General features: G+C 43.6%; 1 protein-coding gene across 4 annotated transcripts in view; it reads left to right on the top strand.

Moving 5' to 3' along the window:
* Positions 1-8,331: 8,331 nt before the first annotated feature.
* The window catches only part of LOC139277490 (beta-1,4-galactosyltransferase 5-like), a 94,318-nt gene continuing 83,574 nt past the window's right edge, over positions 8,332-19,075 (top strand). The window contains exon 1 of one of the 4 annotated variants that reach the window (XR_011596093.1): positions 8,332-8,837. Coding sequence is in view for 3 of the 4 variants with exons in the window: in XM_070896002.1 (XP_070752103.1) it covers positions 8,735-8,837 (103 nt within the window). In the remaining variant the exon portion in view is untranslated. The remainder of the gene's footprint in view (positions 8,838-19,075) is intronic. The other 3 variants (XM_070896002.1, XM_070896000.1, XM_070896001.1) reach the window with 3 other exon arrangements.

The following is a 19,075-nucleotide window of genomic DNA, read 5'->3' as shown; positions in this document are numbered from 1 at the left end:
AGATTGAAGTATGGGACGGTTGATGAGCAGTGGCAGACATTTCAGGAGATATTTCATAACTTGCTACAAAACTAATGAGAAGGAAAGACTGTAAGAGAAGGGATAACCATCCGTGGCGAACGAAGGCAATAAGGGATGGTATCAAATTGAAAATAAGGGCATACAACGTGGACAAGACTAGTGAGAGGCCAGAGGATTGGAAAACTTTTAAAAGCCAGCAAAGAACTACTAAAAAATGATAGAGAGGAAAGATAGATTATGAAAGTAAACCAGCACGAAATATAAAAACAGATAGTAAGAGTTTCTACAAGTACATAAAAATGAAAAGAGCAGCTAAAGTCAATGTTGGTCCCCTACAGGATGAGACTGGGGAATTAATATTGGAGAACAGGGAAATGGCAAATGTTGAACAAATATTTTGCATCGGTCTTCATGGTAGAAGACACTAAAAACATCTCAATAGTTGATAATTAAGGGGTTATAGCGAGAGAGGAACTTAATACAATCACTATCACTAAAGAAGTAGTACTTGGTAAAATAATAGGACTAAAGATGGACAAGTCCCCTGGACCTGATGGCTTACATCCTACAGTCTTAAAAGAAGTGGCTGCAGAGATAGTGGATGCACTGGTTGTAATCGACCAAAATTCCCTGGATTCTGGGGCGGTCCCAGCAGATTGGAAAACTGCAAATGTAACACCCCTATTTAAAAAAGGAAGCAGACAAAAAGCAGGAAACTATAGACCAATTAGTCTAACATCTGTCATTGGGAAATTGCTGGAGTCTATTATTAAGGAAACACTTGAGAAAGCAGAATTCAATCAAGCAAAGTCAGCATGGTTTTATAAAAGGGAAATCATGTTTGACAAATTTGCTGGAGTTCTTTGAGGATGCAACGAACAGGATGGATAAGGTGGAACCAGTGGATGTGGTGTATTTGGATTTCCAGAAGGCATTCGATAAGATGCCACATAAAAGGTCACTGCACAAGATAAAAGTTCACGGGGGTGGATCAGGGGCATGGATGGAGGATTGCCTAACTAACAGAAAAAAGAGATAAATGGGTCATTTTCCAGTTGGCAAACAGTGACTAGTGGGGTTGGTGCTGGGTCCTCAACTATTTACAATCGATATTAATGACTTGGATGAAGAGACTGAGTGTAATGTAGCCAAGTTTGCTAATGATACAAAGATGGGTGGGAAATCAAATTGTGAGCAGGACACAAAAAATCTGCAATGGGACATAGACAGGTTACGTGAGTGGGCAAACAGTTGGTAGATGGAGTATAATGTGGGAAAATGTGAGGTTATCCACTTTGGCAGAAATAATAGAAAAACAAATTATAATTTAAATGGAGAAAAATTGCAAAGTCCTGCAGGACAGAGGCACCTGGGGGTCCTTGTGCATGAAACACAAAAAGTTAGTATGTAAGTAATCAGGAAGGCAAATGGAATGTTGGCCTTTATTGCAAGGGGATAGAGTATAAAAGCAGAGAAATCCTACTCCAATTGTACAGGGTATTGGTGAGGCCTCACCTAAAGTATTGCCTACAGTTTTGGTCTCCCTATTTAAGGAAGGATATACTTGCATTGGAGGCTGTTCAGAGAAGATTCACTAGGTTGATTCCGGAGATGAGGGAGTTGGCTTATGAAGTTCGGTTGAGTAGGTTAGGCCTATACACATTAGAATTCAAAAGAATGAGAGATGATCTTATTGAAACATATAAGATAATGAGGTGGATGCAGAGAGGATATTTCCACTCATAGGTGAAACTAAAACTAGGGGACATAGTCTCTGAATAAAGAGCTGCCCAGTTAAAACTGAGTTGAGGAAGAATTTCCTCTCTCAGAGGATTGTAAATCTATGGAATTCTGTGCCCCAAAGAGCGATGGAGGCTGGGTCATTGAATATATTTAAGGCGGAGATAGACAGATTTTTTTGAGCGATAAGGGAATAAAGGGTTATTTTGAGCAGGCAGGGAAGTGGAGCTGAGTCCATGATCAGATTAGTCATGATCTTAGGCTCAAGGGGCCAGGTGGCCTACGCTGCTCCTATTTCTAATGTACTTCTTATGTATTTATTGTAGTGTATGGAAAAAGAGTCAGCCTGAATACTGTGAGCTCAAAGTAAAGTGTGACCTTAGTCTTTTATTGCAAATCTCCAGAGTGCCTCTCCAACCTGTGAAGCCTCTTTAAATACCTGTGCTCCCATGGGATTATGGAATCCCTTGGGACTCCAGGAGATGAGCTCTCTGGTGGCTGTACAGAGTAAATATAAGTTTACATATATAACAACACTCCCCGCCAAAGTCAATCGTGTAAGTATTTACAATGTGAATCAATCTGGGGCCCTTCTTGCCCTGGTTGATCGTCTCGGTGTGAAAGCTGGTGTTGTTGAATCATTTGTTGGGCCCTCGCTGGGCTGCTGTGCAGTTGGCCTTGCTGGGCTGCCTGGTGTGTTGGGCCCTGCTGGGCTGCTGCGGATGATGGGTTCTGCTTCGTGGTCAACCATGGTGTCGGTTGCCACTGGTGTGTATGTTGGGGGATCAAAAAAGGTAGGGTCCAAGGTGGGTTGCTCAGGATAGTCCGTGAATCTGAGTTTAATTTGGTCCAAGTGTTTCCGGTGAATGAGTCCATTTGAAAGTTTGACCTGAAACACCCTGCTCCCCTCTTTGGCCACGACAGTGCCGGGAAGCCACTTGGGACCTTGTCCATAATTTAATACAAATACAGGATCATTGATTTCAATCTCACGTGACACATTTGCGCTATCATGGTATGCACTTTGTTGAAGCTGCCTGCTCTCTCCCTGTTCATGTAGATCAGGGTGAACTAACAAGAGCCTTGTTTTAAGTGCTCTTTTCATGAGCAGTTCAGCAGGTGGGATCCCAGTGAGTGAGTGGGATTTCATGCGATAGCTAAGCAGGACTTGGGATGGACGAGTCTGCAATGAGCCTTCAGTTACCTTCTTCAAGCCTTGCTTGATGATTTGCGCAGCTCTCTCTGTCTGACCATTTGACGCTGGTTTAAACGGGGCAGATGTGACTTGTTTGATCCCGTTACAGGTCATGAATTCTTTGTACTCAGCACTGATAAACCATGGCCCGTTGTCACTCACCAGGACATCGGGTAGGCTGTGTGTGGCAAACATGGCCCGCAGGCTTTCAGTAGTGGCAGCGGGCGTGCTAGCTGACATTATCTCACATTCAATCCACTTGGAGTACGCGTCTACAACCACAAGGAATATTTTACCCAAGGACGGGCCTGCATAGATGACGTGTACCCTAGACCACGCTTTGGAGGGCCAAGACCATAAACTTAGCGGCGCCTTCCTGGGTACATTGCTTAATTGCGAGCATGTATTACATCTGTGAATGCAAGACTCTTAAGTCTGCATCGATACCGGGCCATCACACGTAGGATCTGGCTATCGCTTTCATCATTACGATGCCTGGGGGTACTGTGGAGGTCATTGATGAAGGTGTCTCTGCCCTTCTTGGGGACCACTACTCGATTGCCCCACAGAAAGCAGTCTGCCTGTATAGACATTTCATCTTTGCGCTGCTGGAACGGTTTTATCTCTTCCTGCATTTCCACTGGGACACTGGACCAGCTCCCGTGAAGCACACAGCTTTTGACTCGAGATAATGAGGGGTCCTGTCTTGTCCAGGTTTTGATCTGCCGGGCAGTGACGGGTGATTGCTCACTCTCAAATGCTTCCATAACCATGGCTAGATCTGCAGGCTGTGCCATTTCCACCCCCGTGGTGGGCAATGGCAGCCTACTGAGAGCATAGGCCGCAGTTTTCTGTGCCTGGCCTGTGGCGGATGGCATAGTTGTATGCGGACAACGTGAGCGCCCATCTCTGGATGCGGGCTGACGCGTTGGTATTTATCCCTTTACTCTCGGAGAACAGGGATATAAGTGGCTTATGGTCAGTTTCCAATTCGAATTTTAGCCCAAACAGATATTGATGCATTTTCTTTACCCCACAGACACATGCTAACGCTTCTTTCTCAATCATGCTGTAGGCTCTCTCAGCCTTAGACTGACTCCTGGATGTATAAGCAACCGGTTGCAGTTTCCCAAAATCATGAAGTTGTTGCAATACACACCCGACGCCATATGACAATGCATCACATGCTAGTACCAAACGTTTACATGGATTATACAACACAAGCAATTTGTTTGAGCATAACAATTTTCTCGCTTTTACAAAGGCATTTTCTTGGCTTTTGCCCCAAACCCATTTGTCCCCTTTTCGTAGTAAGACATGCAGTGGTTCTCGCAGTGTGCTGAGACCTGGTAAGAAGTTACCAAAGTAGTTCAGGAGTCCCAGAAATGACCGCAGTTCCGTCATGTTCTGTGGCCTTGGTGCGTTGTTGATTGCTTCCGTCTTCGCATTGGTGGGTCTGATGCCATCCGCCGTAATCCTCCTTCCCAGTAACTCCACTTCAGGCGCCAGAAAAAACGCACTTTAAACGTTTTAACCTGAGCCCCATGTGGTTGCGTCGACTAAGAACCTCCTCCAGGTTCTGCAGATGCTCGACTGTGTTCCGACCTGTGACCAAGATGTCGTCCTGGAAGACCAAGGTGTGCGGGACTGACTTCAGTAAGCTTTCCATGTTTCTCTGGACTATCGCTGCCGCCGATCGGATTCCAAACAGGCATCTGTTATAAACAAAATGACCTTTGTGCGTGTTGATGCAGGTGAAGGCCTTCTATGATAATACTCCAGTTCGTGTGTCATGTAGGCTGAATTCAGATTCAGCTTCATGATCGTCTTTCCTCCCGCCAGCATTGTAAAGAGGTCATCGGCCTTTGGTAGTGGGTATTGGTGCTACAGGGAGAAACGATTGAGAGTTACTTTGTAATCGCCACAAATTCTGACAGCACCATCTCCCTTGAGGACTGGGATGATAAAACTGGCCCACTCATTGAACTCGATCAGAGAAATTATGCCCTCTCTTTGCAGCCGGTCTAGCTCGATCTCTACCCTTTCTCTCATCATGCACGGAACTGCTCTCGCCTTGTGATGGATGGGTCGTGCCCCTGGAATTAGGTGGATCTGCGCTTTTGCTCCTTGGAATTTCCCGATGCCTGGTTCGAACAGCGAAGGAAATTTCTTTAAGACCGGGGAACGCGAAGTGTCGTCAGCGGATGATAGCGCTCGGATGTTGTCCCAGTTCCAGCGTATCTTTCGCAGCCAGCTCCTGCCGAGCAGCGTGGGACCATCACTCGGTACTGACCAGAGTGGTAGCTTGTGCACCACTCCATCGTAGGAGACCTTTACGGTAGCACTGCCGATTACAGGAATCGGTTCTTTCATGGAAGTCTTTAGTTTCGTGTGAACTGAAGTTAAGACTGGCCTTGAGGTCTTGTTGCACCACAACCTTTCGAAAGTCTTTTTGTCCATGATGGACTGATTCGTGCCCGTGTCCAGCTCCATTGACACCGGGAGTCCATTTAGTTCAACATTCAGCATTATCGGGGGAGAATTTGGGGTGAATGTGTGCACCCCATGTACCTCTGCCTCCTCGATCTGAGGCTCTGGTTCATCGTGGTCCTCCGTGGATCTATCTTCCTCTGCAACATGGTGGTTTGCAGGTTTAACAGACTTTGCAGCTCACCTGCACACTCGTTGGAGGTGTCCCATTGTTCCACAGCTCTTGCAAACATACTCTTTGAATCGGCATGAATGGAAATGATGATCACCCCCGGAGCGCCAACAAGGTGTTAATGGCCTTGCATTCATCACCCTTGATGGTGGACTCTGAGACGTCTGCGGATGTGTAGCTGCAGGTATGTGTGACCTGCCCTGTACGTTACAATTCAAAAACAACATCACTTTGTTCACAGTACTTGTCGCAGCACCTGTGTGCTGAGAGATTTGTTTCGTATTATCACTGGTGGCAATGAACGCCTGGGCTATTGCTATGGCCTTACTCAAGGTTGGGGTCTTTAAATTCAAAAGTTTGCGAAGTATGGTTTTGTGGCCAATGCCAAGTACGAAAAAATCTCTGAGCATGTGCTCCAAATTCGCAATGTCCTGCAAGGCGTCTTAGCTCGGTGACATAACTCACTACTTCCTGGCCTTCAGACCTTTTGTAGGTGTAGAACCAGTACCTCGCCATCAGAACACTTTCATTCGGGTTCAAATGCTCTCACACCAGTGTGCACAAATCATCGTATGATTTCACCGTGGGTTTCGCTGAAGTGAGCAGATTCTTCATGAGGCCATACGTTGGTGCCCCACAGATGGTGAGGAGGATCACCCTTCATTTGGCAGCACTCTCTTCCCCATCTAGCTCATTGGCCACAAAATATTGGTCGAGTCGTTCCACAAAAGTTTCCCAATCATCTCCCTCCGAGAATTTCTCCAGGATGCCCACTGTTCTCTGCATCTTTGGGTTCGCTATCTGTATCTCGTCACCAGGTGTAGTGTATGGAGAATGAGTCAGACTGAACACTGTAAGCTCAAAGTAAAGTGTGACCTTAGTCTTTTATTGCAGATCTCCAGAGTGCCTCTCCAACCTGTGAAGCCTCCTTAAATACTTGTGCTCCCAAGGGATTATGGGATCCCTTGGGACTCCAGGGGATGAGCCCTCTGGTGGCTGTACAGAGTAAATACAAGTTTACATATATAATACGTATGAAGCCAAGAGAACAGTTTGTGGCGGGGCCGAAGACTGTGGCAGTTCTCGATATTTAATTGCAGGAAAGGTCTGCTTGTGCAATACTGGAGGATGTAAAGTTTTTACTGAACAAAGACATTTTCACAATGGAACTAACTTTTTTTTGCTCCAAAGAACTGTGTGATTAAGTAAATCAAATATATTTATCAATAATTCAAAACTTGCTACAATGATCCATGTCACTTGTATCTGAGAATAGAAAATAATACTGAAAATGCAGCTGGAATTCAATATAACCAGTCATGAAATCACTTATTGATTGATGGTATCAACTGAGATGCACTTGAGTGCTAAGTTTGTTACCCAGGATACTAAATATAAACTGGACACAAACATCTTAAGCCAAATTTGTTTGTAGTGGAAAAGCCAAAAAGACAGAGTGATAAATTGTCAGGCAGATGAGCCAAATACTTTGTGCTTTCCCCACTACAAACACGGCCTGCATACCACCCATGCAATTGGCAATGTTCCAAAAGTATTTTATCCAAGACTTGTTTTCCAGTGCATTGGGGAAAAAGTACTGGGGATATACTTTCTTGTTGCAGTGATTTTTGTACCCCTTCGGGTAAGAAAACTCCAGACCTGGCCATTAAATCAAGGATGCATGGCAGCATTCCATGCAGCGATTCCTGGAGCAGCACGGCCCAGAAATAAAGATTGCCGTTTGGAGGTTTTAATCCTCTCTCCGGTTTAGGGAGTCGTGGTCACTTATTTTGTTTCGGGGATCTCTTACCAGCCCATTGGCATCTGCAGGTGGGCATGTTTAGCTTCTTTAAATGCTGTGCTTTGTTGTTGGTGGTTTTTTTTTTACACAGTATGTTCGGAAAGTGGTGCAAGTTTGGCAGCCCTGTGGAAGAAGCATTGAAGGAGTTGCTGACCAGCCTATCTTCTCGTGTGATTGGTACTTTGAACTGTGTCATATTAATTTTATTGTTAAAGTAAAACAGAGCATCACAGTGGTGGAATGTGATCTTGCACCTCTAGGTTCGCTGTGTTCTAAACCTCTCATTATTTATTGCATTGGTGCTGAAGAGGCCAAACTTTATCCCGAGTGAGGGAAGGGGAAACAGCGGGGATAGGCATCACTGGGTTGTTCAGTGTGGTTTCAATGGTGGTCTTGGGGATCGGTGATTACAAGCCCCACCCTGTAAAAAGCACAACGATATTTAGAATGAGCCCGAGTGAAGTAATAATAGTGCAGCAGAAAGTCGGCGATTGTTTGAAAAATGCTTTCTGTGCCCCAACATTCCGGATCTTGCTGATGTCGGCCTCGTTGTGCTAGGGCGTGTTCTAAGTCTGTCTGTGCCGCCTTTCATAAAGTCAGCGTTGAGCCTGAATCACTATCAGGAGGGAGTCGCGTCATGGGGTGTGCTTGTCGCTTGGGTGTCCTGACGCATGGAGCCAGGGCGGACCCGCCCGCGCTCGGAAAACATGACTTTGCTGGAGGCGTTATCAGCAGTCCACCGCAGGCACCTCACTGAGACCAGACTCAGCACGCCTGCAAACCAAAGCTGCTGTGCTGTCGATGTTTTTATTTCTTAAAAAAAAATAATTTGCTGGGGTTGCAGTCTTGTCCTTCCGTCTGAATGAGCCTTTAACCTTGAATGGGCAATCTTTGTGGAAACAAAGACTGCAATTCAATCAAGGGAGAAGGCGGGGTTAACAGAGCGAAGGAAGCAACTGTGTGTGTGTTTAAAATCAGCAATATTGGCCCGAAACAGGAAACGCATTGCTACGTTAGAAAGTAATCATTCTTTTGCCAACAAGAGGGCGGGCCCCACTCTCCCGCCGGAAGTTAGCAAACAAGCCAGAGCTGCACCACCCTGGGTTTAAAGGCTGATTCTTCCTTATTCATGAGTGCGGAGAGCAGGTTCCTTTTTTGCCGCTATTTCATCGCGGACGCTCTCCCACCCCCCTTCCCTTGAAATAAAATCCCTGTTAGTAACCCCCCGCCCCCCCCCCTTCTCACTGGAGCGTGTGTTTTTTTTTGTCTAACGGGGGTGTCCGCAATTTTTTCTCCATTTATTTTAAAGCATAATATGAGAATTTTACGCATCCCGAACCGCTCAGTGTTTGCTTTGTTATTCCTCTTCTCCTTGTCCTCATCATTCCTCTACTTCATTTATGTAGCGCCCGGATTAGGTGAGTCTCATTTTCCTTTGTGTGTGCTGTGTGTGGTGTTTTTTTGGGGCTTTCTGTGCCTTGTGCCGGGCGCTGCGAGGTGCTGGTGTTATTTGGGAAACGCTGAAGGCTCCGCACGTTCAGCTGACTGTCAGATTCTCCGGCTTAGCGGGAGGGCGGGAGCGGGCTCTGCTCCCAGATGGAGAAAGACTCAAACCAACAACAAAAATATACATTCTCGGCAAGCAACCGGGGGAAGGGAAGGGAGGGGATGGGCTCGCCCCCTTTCGAAGTAGAAAATTAACATTGAGTTTATTTAAAAAAAAACAGCTTTCCCCCCACCCAGAGTGAGAGCAGTGCAGGTTTAGCGGAAGTGCTGCACCGCCTGGTCGGAACAAGAGACGCCCCGAAGATTGGCTTTATATGTTGATAAATGAGTTTATTTAATGGACGGGTGGGTATAAAGATATGCACACTAAGTTTAAAAACAAATGTTCCTGGCTGTTTTATAATGGTGATCACACATTTCATTCCATTTCCGCTCCTCCCCCTGTGAGTTTGTGCGTTGTCCACAGTTGTGGATATTTTTTTTGTACATTTGGATCTGCTTTCAGCATACGTTGTAACCGAGCATTTTTGGTTTACGCAAGTTGTGTGGAAACAGTTGAATCACATTGTTGAGTTTCAAAACTTTCAGCAGACGATTGACGCCTGTTTGATGTGTTAAGTGGACGATCTGGTTAACTGAGTCATTCACAAAGCCGGGGCTGCGTGAAACCGACCAATCCATTCGCCTGTCAGCTGAGCAGAGAAATTTCCAGATAGGAGTCATTTCCTTCAGTAAATTGTAACCTCTAGTTCTACAGTTCTCATGTGTACTCTGGTGGAATAGTAGCTTGACCAGTCACAATATGGATAATTGTACAAACCAATAAAAGTGTACTCGCAGAAAGACTTTTCAACATGCAAATGTTTAAATAAGCAACTCTTGTCATATGGAAACAGGTGAAAGTTGAGGCAGTATTTTAAATTTAAAAAAAATTCAGATTACGATAATTGATTTAGTAAGAGACTTTGTCATTTCCTGATAAGAATGGAATCCATATGTAGGGGCTCACTGCAGAAATGTTTTTCAGTAAGTCATTCATTTTTAGTTGCAGGGACATGAGCTCATTTGTTCTGAGTTTATTTGAGTGTGTGTAGCAATGAGACAGTATTCGATACAAATGTTGCTATCTAATCAAGGTCAGCCACAAAAGTTCTTCATGTCGTTCCTTTTTAGAAATGTCTTTTATCCAAGGAATAATTTTGAATTAAATTTCTTTGGACAAACTACTCCAGTAATAAACAAAAGTATAATAAACCCAGCTCACTGTACTAGGACCAGAGCATAGCTGCAGAAAGCGGCAAAGATTTGGATAATGAGGGAGAAAAGGTGACTTTTTTTTTTCCTATCTGATAACTTTTGTTTAACTTTTCTAATTCTTTGTCAAGGTCACCTTTGTCTTTCCTGCTCTTTATTACTCCATTTGATAAATGTGCAATGTGTAAAATGTCTACATTCCAATTTTTATTTTCCCATATGTTTTGTAAAAAATTTTTTTTGAATGAGTAGTGATTTTGAAATTTTGACCTTCATGATTTTGTGTATAGTTCTTTTGCCACTTTAATAGTGGAAGTTAGAGCTTTTTCATGAGGTTAAACATTGTATTCCAAATGCGACAGATATTGTAACCTAATTGAAAAGAGAATTGGATGAGGATTTCAAAAGGAAGAATATAAAAGGATACAGAGAAACTGTATTGGAGTGGACAGCTTGCTCTGGTTGACATTAACAGAGGCTTTGTGCTGTGCTATGAATTCTGAGTCGACAGTGTCTGCTGCAAAGGGGTCACCCAGAACTTGAAGATGTGATATGAGTTGGTGAACTGAGTGCTAACTTTGAGTTATGTTTTCAAGCTTTACTGTAATAGGCAGGATTAATGAGAAATATCACCATAAACCCTGTCTTTCTCCCTCCTCTTTTCCTGAAGGGAGTGGGTCTGACTAAAGTACAGTTCTGTGAGCACAGGCAGCCCACCAATGCCGTTTCCAAATGATCAGTCTTCACATGAGCCTGAACCCTTATCAACAGAATATTTGACATTGGAACATTGCCGTTTGACTTTGTCCTCTCCTAATATTCGCATAATATATCCTACATTGGAGTTGGACCACTGGCTGGTTTTACTTTTTTTTTCTTGATGCCATCTCACCCTACTTTAGAGACAGTGAGGCCAATTGATGTATTCCTACTGTTCTTGGCTGAGATCTGTTAGTTATAAAACTAGGGATGACTACATAATGAAGCTTTTAATTATGAATGAAGTCTTTTGGGATTATGGCATACCATATATGTTCCGTCTCATTGTTCCTCACTGAACCCCAGTAGTGTTAACCACAGTGACTAAGTGTTAAACTATATAATACCAATGTTTGGATATTAATAAGTTGATATCTGCTGTCACATATTGCTGCTGTCGAGCACAACGTCAGTCCTACTGCAGAGTTCCCTTCCCTCTACCACCTTCTCTAACAATATCCCACTTTTGGATATTGTTTGGGAAAAAGACATGGAGGAAGTTATGCAGTTTTATCCTTTTTTGTTCCAACCTTTTTTTGAGACCTGACCAGTCAAGATTTGGCTTTGTATCATTCTGTCTGTCTTGCCCCTGACAGCCATGTTTTGAATCTAATTTCCATTGCTAATCTCTTGTCACGCCAGTTTTTTTTTTTAAACACTTGTTTAAGTGTTCTGTTGAAGTAAATTCACCATAATGGTCCATTGGATCATAATTTGGAATTATAGGACTACTTTGTGGTTTTCTGTGCACTTCGAGATCTTAATGTATTGCACAACACACATGAATTTAACAATATAATTTAAGTTTGGAAAGATATATTTGAAAGAGTCACTATTAAACAGCATATCAAAGAAATGTAATAGTAGCACATTATTTATTTCACTTTATTCTACTAACTATTCATTCCTGTTCAGTGAGTGTTCAATATTCCATGTCTGGCTGACCGATTTAATGTTGATAATTTGCCTCACTAATGAATTGTGTAAAGGTTCTCTGAAACAAAATACTAATACAGATGATGTAAAATTCAGGCAGCCACCTCAACAAATTGACATTTTAGATATTGACACACTGGCTGAGTTATGTAGAAGTATTTATAGGACCTATGCAATTAATGACCTGATTCCGTTTTTGAAGTTGAGTTATAGCCACACATCTAGAAAGACTTCAACTGATAGTATATTTACCAAAAGAGTGATGAATTCTGAATCGCCCAAAGGATCAGTGTTGTCCCAATAAAAATACAGTATGTTTTGGTGCATATTGACAATACCAATGATTTCCTTTTGCTAATTGTCTGAGCTAAAATAAATGTTGCAAAATTAAGGCTGTTCAGCTACCTATTGGCTCAGTGAGTATATTTGTGAGTTTAACAAGCATCTCGAGGATCTACTGGAGTTCGCATGCACCCAGCCCCACTTTTTGCGAGCATTGAACTGTGCAAATGGGGTACTATATCTTAGTGCTCCCTGGTTTCATCACTGTCATAATAAACCTTGGTATAAGTGCAAGAATAAAGTGTAGAAAGAAGGGTGAAAACTGTCATTGTAAATCAATTTTTTCAGGAAACATTGCTATTGAATATTCCATTTTATCAAAATGTATCCCACAGTAACACCCTTTTCAAATAATTGCTATTAATACTAAGTATGTAAATAGATCCTTGGATTGAAATTGCCCCTTGATTACATGCTGACTGTTACCTCTGGGAATCTTTTGACTGGAGAATACTTACTTTCTTCTATTCTACACTGGTCATGTGATTTACTTTCTTTCTGTTCTTCCCACCCCACTCCTGTTTTTAATTCTCTGCTACTTTACTGCAAAATACATGCTACTAAACAAATTTTGTGCTCAAAATCCAACAGACCTGATGATCACTTACACTAAAAATCATCATAGGCAGTCCCTCAGAATCGAGGAAGACTTGCTTCCACTCTCAATGAGTCCTTAGGTGGCCAAATAGTCCAATACGAGAACCACAGTTCCTGTCACAGGTGGGACAGATAGTCATTGAGGGAAGGGGTGGGTGGGACAGGCTTGCCACACGTTCTTTTCGCTGCCTGCGCTTGATTTCTGCATGCGCTCAGCGATGAGAATTGAGGTGCTCCGCACCCTCCTGGATGCACTTCCTCCACTTACTGTTGTCTTTGGTCAGGGACACCCAGGTGTCAGTGGGGATGTTGCACTTTATCAGGGAGGCTTTGAGAGTGTCCTTGTAATGTTTCCTCTGCCCACCTTTTGGTTTGTTTGCTGTGAAGGAGTTCCAAGTAGAGCACTTGCTTTGCAAGTCTCGTGTCTGACATGTGAACAATGTGGCCTGCCCAGCGGAGCTGATCAAGTGTGGTCAGTGCTTCGATGCTGGGGATGTTGGCCTGGTCGAGAACACTAATGTGTTGGTGCGTCTGTCCTCCTTGGGATTTGCAGGATCTTGTGGCGACATTGTTATTTCTCCAGCGACTTGAGGTGTCTACTGTACATTTGTCCATGTCTCTGAGCCATACAGGAGGATGGGTATTAGTACAGCCCTGTAGACCATGAAAATATAATAGTCATATATACCCAAGCTTGCTCACTTTATTGTTGTTAGGACTCAATGATCGGCGACCTGTTGCTTAAGTAGTTGTTGGTCGTTAGTCTTTATGCTGTGTTTTTTGAGCTTGCTTGATAATGAAACTAAGGTATTTTTAATTGCAGCATTGAAGTTTGATTTGAAGACCTAGTAACTAAATTGAGATTGCTTTGTGTTGCAGGAAGCACTAGTGGTAACATTTTTAAAATATTTAATTAGATGGGGAATTTGAGTACATCTCTAGTTACGACATGGATACTATAGTGTAATCCCGCATCCGTTGCTTTCATCAGATATGCAGCAAAAATGCATCATTCTACAAAATGTTATTGAAATGTGCATCACTATACAGATTGGTTTTGAAAGTCTATAGCAAAAGGGACTGATTTTATAAAGTGGAATTGCTGTCCCAAAAGCATGTAGGAGAAAAAAAACAGATGATAAAATGTATGGAAACATCAGAGAGCTCGTGCATATGAACATCCGAAAAGATGGACAGGTAAAGACCAGCTGATGGATCCACCCTGTCCCAAGGATCATGACCCAAAGCTCTCTCCCTCCTGGGAGATGCAAATAACCAGATAAGGAGAACCCTCGGCCAATTCTGGGAAATTCCTCTGATCTCCAAGACAAACAAAATGGAGATCAGTGACCGTGGTGCACATTGGCAACATCCTAACAATTGATTGTACACCGTGATATTAGTCACAACAAGGCACTTGCCCAGCTCCTTTTTGACCTGTTGCAATGAATTGACATTCACCAGCCTAGGTGGCAACTTGTTGCAAGCATTGATAACCTTCTGCATAAAGAAGACATCCTGACATCGAACATAGTTCTATGCTCGCATAGTGAATACCCATGAGACTTGACTTTCAACACACATCAGCAATTTTTATCAATTACTGGTACATTTGTGTTGCGATTGTATGAATTACTTGTCTTTTGTGTGCTTTTTAAAAAAAAAAAATCCAGCATATATATTTTGTTTTACAAATTTTAGGTGTTGGTCCCAGAATTTAATCAAAGTATGGTCATTATTCCTCAGAATATTGTTCACAAATTATGGTTCCTTCAAGGAATTCAGCACATCCCACTTTTTTACATCATTGGTTGGCACTGGCCAAACTCTTCCTCCATATGGTATAATACAATGCCTTCAACATAATCATAGAACAGTGCACCAACTCTGTTGTGAAGTGTAAAAGAATTTGCATTTACATAAAACTTTTCACATCCTCTAGACATCTCAAAGTGCTTCACTACCAATTAATTCCTGTACTTTTCAAAGTGTGGTCAGTGCTGTTATGCAAGTAAATGCAGCGGTCACACAAACAGAATAAATGAGTAGTTAATCTGTTTTCTAGTGGTGTTGGCTGAGGGATGAATGTTGGCCAGAACATTGGAAGAGCGCTTTGAAGGATGCCTTGGGATCTTTTTACATGCCGCTGAACAGTCAAATTGGAGCCTTGGTTTAAAAGATGCAGCAATCTCGCGGCACTGTTCAGAATGATTAGCCCTGAACTGTGACCTTTTGACTTGGTTCAGAATGTGACCAACTGTGCTAAAATAACACTTTTTATTTTGCACATTTACCATCCATGTTGCCTCTGAGTGAGGTTGTAAATCTAGTTGTCATCATCATCATAGGCAGTCCCTCAGAATCGAAGAGGACTTGCTTCCATTCTTAACGGGAGTCCTTTGGTGGCTGTACAGTTCAATACAAGAACCACAGTCTCTGTCACAGGTGGGGCAGATAGTCATTGAGGGAAGGGGTGGGTGGGACAGGTTTGCCGCATGCTCTTTCCGCTGCCTGCGCTTGATTTCTGCATCTCGAGGCATTGAGATTCGAGGTGCTCAGCGCCGCTCCTGGATGCGCTTCCTTCACTTGGGGCGATCTTTGGTCAGGGTCTCCCAGGTGCCAGTGGGGATGTTGCACTTTATCCGGGAGTGTTTGAGGGTGTCCTTGTAATGTTTCTGCTGCCCACCTTTGGCTCGTTTGTCGTGAAGGAGTTCTGAAATAGAGTGCTTGCTTTGGGAGTCTCGTGTCTGGCATGCGAACTGCCTGCCCAGCGGAGCTGATCAAGTGTGGTCAGTGCTTTGATGCTGGGAATATTGGCCTGGTCGAGGGCGCTAATGTTGGTGTAACTATCCTCCCAGGGGATTTGTAGGATCTAGCGGAGACATCGTTGGTGTTTCTTCAGCGATTGTACATGATCCCTGTTTCTGAGCCATACAAGAGGGCAGGTATTACTGCAGCCCTGGAGACCATGAGCTTGGTGGCAGTTTTGAGGGCCTGGTCTTCAAACACACTTTTCCTCAGATGGCCAAAGGCCGCACTGGAGGCGATGTTGGATCTCGTCGTCGATGCCTGCTCTTGTTGATAGAAGGCTCCTGAGATATGGGAAGTGGTCCACATTGTCCAGCGCTGTGCTGTGGATCTTGATGACTGGGGGACAGTGCTGTGCAGCGAGGACAGGCTAGTGGAGGACCTTTTTGTCTCACGGATGTTTAGCGTAAGGCCCATGCTTTCGTACGCCTCAGTAAAAACGTCGACTATGTCCTGGAGTTCAGCCTCTGTGCGCAGACTGAGGCGTCGTCCGCGTACTGTAGTTCGATGACTGAGGTTGGAGTGGTCTTGGACCTGGCCTGGAAGCGGCGAAGGTTAAACAGCTTCCTACTGGTTCTGTAGTTTAGTTCCACTCCAGTGGGGAGCTTGTTGACTGAGGTGGAGCATAGCAGCGAGGAAGATTGAGAAGAGGGTTGGGGCGATGACGCAGCCCTGTTTGACCCCAGTCAGGACGTGGATTGGGTCTGTAATGGATCTGTTGGTAAGGATCGCGGCCTGCATGTTGTGGTGGAGCAGGCGGAGGATAGTGACGAATTTTAGTGATGAAACCTAGTGCTGAATTACAGATCACTTTTTGCTCTGGATTGACAGGAAAAGCCTTTGAGACTTTCATGTAAAATGCAAATTCAGTATAGAATGGGGGAAGCGAGAACAATCTTTGGCTAGTTTCAACACAAATTGCAACCTTTGAAAAGATAACACTCTCCAATCATATGGGAAATTGACATCCATTATGGCTTTAGAAGTTCAAAAATTAATTCTTCCAACGGTTTCAAATATAAAGTATTAAAGCTGATTATAAACCCTGAAGTTGATTGAAAACACAGACTAAGTAACTGTTTAAACTATTTATCTGTCTTTGAATTGCTTTTATACTATTTGCAGACTCTCGAACTTCAATAATTCAAATGTAAAACTTCAATCTCTAATTGAAACCAGCTTGCTCTTTTGCCCCAAACTGACCTTTGTTTCTACCAGAGCTGAAAATATTATTTTATAAAATTCAATGGACTTTCAAAAGTCTTTTGCTGAATAATGCTTAAACCCAGCAGTTTTAATGCAAAGGTTCAAGTGATGTAACGTGTTGATCAAGACTATCTTTCCACAGTCCCATGTCGAGATATCCCTGCAGCATCACAATTAGCAGTGTATTCTACCCAATTCTTTGCAAGCCAATATGTTGTCTCCCAGTTCGGTTATATTTGCCAGCATACCCTAAGGTGACTAGCACTTGATGCCATGTTATGCAAAGATGAATTAGAATTATTATTATAAAATGTTAATCACTTGAAGTCACCATATCACTTGAATGGTGTCAGTAAAGGAAAAAATAAAATGGGGTAATATACAGAAGGATACCCCTCATGAAGCAACCTGATAAATCATTGTCTACGTTAATTAAATTGCTTTTGGCTGTTCAGATGCTGCCATGGCATGCTAACAGCTCTGTGTTCTCGAAGCAGAACAAAAGGTTTAAGTTGGCCAGAGATAAATGTAAATTCTTCTGCATTTTTTTTTTAAAGAAATTGTAAGTTTAAGATTTTCTCCTAAACCAGAGTGTCTCATTGCGGATTGCAGTTGCGTAATGTTACCATGATGTAAAAGTGACCGAAGGGATGTTATGACGATGCTTTAGACACAAGTGCTCTCCAGCATTCTATTATAAATATGAACAATGATGAATGAAATATTTTTAAACTGAATACTAACTTGACTAGTGTCAGTTATATCCATATTTATTAGTGGTGGTTATGTTGTCTGATATTGTCTGAGGCATACGAAAGCATGGGCCTTGCACTAAACATCCGTAAGACAAAGGTACTCCACCAACCTGGCCCCGCCACACAGCACTGCCCCCCCCCCCCCCCCCCCCCACCCCCCACCCCAGTCATCAAGATCCACAGTGGCCCCGGACAATGTGGACCACTTTCCCGACCTTGGGAGCCTATTATCCGCAAGGGCAGACATTGACGACAAGGTTCAACACCACCTCCAGTGTGCCAGTGCAGTCTTCAGCCGTCGAAGGAAAAGAATGTTGGAAGATCAGGCCCTCCATTCTGGCACCAAGCTCGTAGTATACATGGCTGTAGTGATACCCGCCCTCCTGTATGGTTCAGATGTGGACTATATACAGTCGACACCTCAAATCGCTGGAGAAATACCACCAACGATGTCTGTGCAAGATCCTGCAAATCCGCTGTGAGCACAGTCGCACTAACGTTGGCATCCTTGATCAGGCCAACATCCCCAGCATCAAAGCACTGATCACACTCTACGAGCTCTGTTGGGCGGGCCACATTGTTCGCATGCCTGACACCAGACTCCCAAAGCAAGTGCTCTACTCTGATCTCGTACACAGCAGGTGAGCCCAAGGTGGGCAGAGGAAATGTTTCAAGGACACCCTCAAATCCGCCTTGATAAAATGCAACATCGCCGCTGACATCTGGGAGTCCCTGGCCAAAGACCACCCTAAGTGGAGGAAGCGCATCCGGGAGGGTGCTGAGCACCTCTAGTCTCGTCACCGAGGGCATGCAGAAAACAAGCGCAGGCAGCGGAAGGAGCGGCAAACCAGTCCCACCCACCCTTTCCTTCAATGACTCTCTCACAGGTGGGACAGACAGACTGTAATTCCCGTATTGGACTGTTCAGTCCACGAAGGACTCATTTTTTAGAGTGGAAGCAAGTTTTCCTTGATTTTTGAGGGACTGCCCATGATGTGATCAATCATCAGTCAGTGATATTTAGCATTTGATTCAAAGGGTATGAAGTTTAGTCATGGTGAGTACATTTCAGTTGACCTGACCTAATCAGCCCTGGCTGAGGAAGGGGAAAATATTGGATAAAGTCCTTCACTGATTAGTCACCGATGTCTCCTATTGGAATTAAAAAAAAAAAAAAGACTTGGCTTTATATCGCACCTTTCACGACCACCAGACATCTCAGCAATCTACAGCCAATGGAATACATTTTGGAATGTTGTCACTGTTGTAATGTGGGAAATATGGTAGCCAATCTGTGCACAAGCAAGCTCCCACAAACAGCCATGTGATAATGACCAGATGATTTATTATGTTGATTGAAGGGTAAATATTGGCCAGGACATTGGGGATAACGCCCCTGCTCTTCTTCGAAATAGTGTCATGGGATCTTTTATGTCCACCTGAGAGCAGACACAGCCTTGGTTAACGTCTCATCTGAAAGACGGCACCTCCAA

This window comes from Pristiophorus japonicus, chromosome 12, assembly GCF_044704955.1.
Source record: "Pristiophorus japonicus isolate sPriJap1 chromosome 12, sPriJap1.hap1, whole genome shotgun sequence".
Taxonomy (NCBI): Eukaryota; Metazoa; Chordata; class Chondrichthyes; family Pristiophoridae; genus Pristiophorus; species Pristiophorus japonicus.
This window is presented reverse-complemented; position numbering and strand designations above follow the sequence as displayed.